Below are 2,500 nucleotides of genomic sequence, written 5' to 3' on the forward strand. Positions count from 1 at the left end.
GTGTTCTGTGCTGTACAGTAGTATGTGTTTGTTAATACTGCACCAAATCACATATATGTAGTGTAGTTCACCAATTTTCACCACCTATAAATTGATAGTAGTGAGAGTATTACTATATTATTAGTAACAGTGGTAGTACATAGTTGCACTGAAGAAAGCACAACATCATTAATTCTTGTATGCAATTGGGTTTTCATGATTTTGGTGGCACATTTGGATTGCAGTTAACTTATATTCTTTCTTGTATCTAATTGCAAAATTTATTAATCTGGAAAATTAACACATGGTGAGTAATGAATATAGCATTAGCAAATAATATAATAAAACTGATGGGAAAGGTTCTTTATATTGCTTTTATTAATATTTGCAGCATTCCATAGGTGATGCATTACATATAAAATATACTGTATTTATTTGGTTTTTTTCTTCTTTTCCCTGTTTTCTTTTTCTATCCTCCTTTCTTCATTCTTGCATTTTCTTAAAAATATATGAGAACAGGAATTCATCTAGGAAAGACATAAAAAAATATAAAAAGGACCATTCTTTCCCAGTCGTGTTTCATAATTTTCACCATCAAATATACAGAGGAACTATGAATATTATACCTATATGCCATAATCTACTGTGATGTGATGTGTTTGAAGATTATCCAAGTCATTATTTATTTATGATTTTCAAGTCTTCTGAACATGAAGTTTCCAAAAAAAAAAAAAAAAAATTCATGCAAAAAAAAAAAAAAAAAACCATGATTAGTTTCTTGAGAGGACAAATACTGAAGCATGCCATTTATTTTAAACAATGCAGAAATGAAGCCACCATGTATGCAGTTTTACTTTCATAGAAATTATAACTTTTTAGTGGATAGAATTCCTTTTGCCAAACTGGATAGCTTTTAAAGCTAAGGTAGGTACCAAGGGAAAATGCCACACCAGAATGTGAATATTTTATTATTGATTTAATTGCCTTATTAATGTAAATCTTTTAATGTTGACAATTACAAATCATCAAGTTTAACAACCACAAGTATTCTGTTTATGGAAGATCAGTAGTTATCATTGAAACTTTATATTCAATGTAGGTTTTCAGGTATTTACAGTTGATTGGCAGTGATATATCTAACTTTTGACAATTGATTTAATGTTTTAGGTTAGTGATGTATTTTTCACTTTTTTTTTTCTTTTTTATCTAGCATGTTGTCTTGAGCATGAACTTCATTATTTTGTAGTTTTAGTTTATTTCTGGTTTGCCACATGGGCCTGCAAAGGCTCTCTTATTGGTGCATACATCTATTATGTTAATGTCTTCTTTTCCGTATTTCTTATCCCTTATTATGAACTTTTCAGATATTTGGTGTTGGTGTTAAAGTTCACTCACTTAGCTGGAAATTGCTGCAAATAGTGCCATGAAATGTTTATTAGAGATCATGTTATATGACAAGAATTGGTAGCATTATTCTTTTTGTGATTATATAATATTTAAAAAATACTTTGTCAATAAATGACAAGTTGAATGATCAATATGCTGAAGCTGAAGTGAAGGCTTTCCATCAAAGGAACAGCAGTGCAATTCACATTTCAGAGCATTGCCTTTAGTAAATGAGGAACTTTGGATAGTGTAGCACTGCATTAAAGGAAACATTTACAAGATGTATATTTTCATGGGAAATGACCAGTACATTCTTATAAGATTAGCAGATAATTCTGTACTTGAATTTAACATGAGGTATACAACATTACTGTTGCAGCCTTGAGGATAAAGCCCACGTGCGTACAAAGTCCACGCCTTTGGGCAGTGGCAGTGGTGGTGGTAGTAGTGGGCGGGAGGCAGTGTTGTCACCCCTGAAGGCTGGCAAAGTGTCCACCCTCACTTCAGCCCACCGGGACACATCGCGTAGGCCCATAAGAACCACCACCACAGCCACAACTAAAAGGTGAGAATGTTTTCATGGGACTATTGAATATGACTAACAGGATGTAGCTTCACCAAGTTCACATGTAATCTCACTGATATGTCTTTTATATATATATATATATATATATATATATATATATATATATATATATATATATATATATATATATATATATATATATATATATATATATATATACCTAGTAGCATATGATTTGTTTTAAAGGGAAAGGAAAAGGTCTTGTATGTGAGATTTTAATGATACTCATAAAGCTTTTGCCTAAATTGTATAATTCTGCTTGTAATGAAAAATATTGGTGGGGATGTGATAGTTACTTCATTGAAAATAGCAGTTATGTTACGTTAATTTATAAGGATTTTGATGTCATTGATCTGGCATTTTGAGATTTACGTTGGCTAGCCAAAGTTTATGAATTCTTGTATGTGACATAATTACAGTAAGACTTCTTTGTCCTCCTTTGTGCAAGACATGCATGGCTGTTAGGATCAGTGTACCGGGGATCTGGCCACCGAGGGAGCAAGGCACGTGGGGTGCTTCATTCCCCAGGGTCTTCAGTGGGGGCCAGTC

The 2,500-nt window shown here is 32.5% G+C and overlaps 1 protein-coding gene across 6 annotated transcripts in view; it reads left to right on the forward strand.

Annotated features, from left to right (window-relative positions):
- LOC123517803 (dual specificity protein phosphatase CDC14A-like) overlaps positions 1 to 2,500 on the forward strand; it is a 45,199-nt gene that overhangs the window by 30,535 nt on the left and 12,164 nt on the right. For 3 of the 6 annotated variants that reach the window (XM_045278285.1, XM_045278286.1, XM_045278287.1), the window contains exon 10: positions 1,745 to 1,930. The exons of 1 other annotated variant lie outside the window; for it this stretch is intronic. In XM_045278285.1, the coding sequence (XP_045134220.1) occupies positions 1,745 to 1,930 (186 nt within the window). Of the gene's footprint in view, positions 1 to 1,744; positions 1,931 to 2,399 lie in introns of all 6 variants that reach the window. 2 more of the 6 variants (XM_045278283.1, XM_045278284.1) reach the window with 1 other exon arrangement.

The sequence above is a fragment of the Portunus trituberculatus genome, chromosome 42 (genome assembly GCF_017591435.1).
Source record: "Portunus trituberculatus isolate SZX2019 chromosome 42, ASM1759143v1, whole genome shotgun sequence".
NCBI classification, from domain to species: Eukaryota; Metazoa; Arthropoda; class Malacostraca; order Decapoda; family Portunidae; genus Portunus; species Portunus trituberculatus.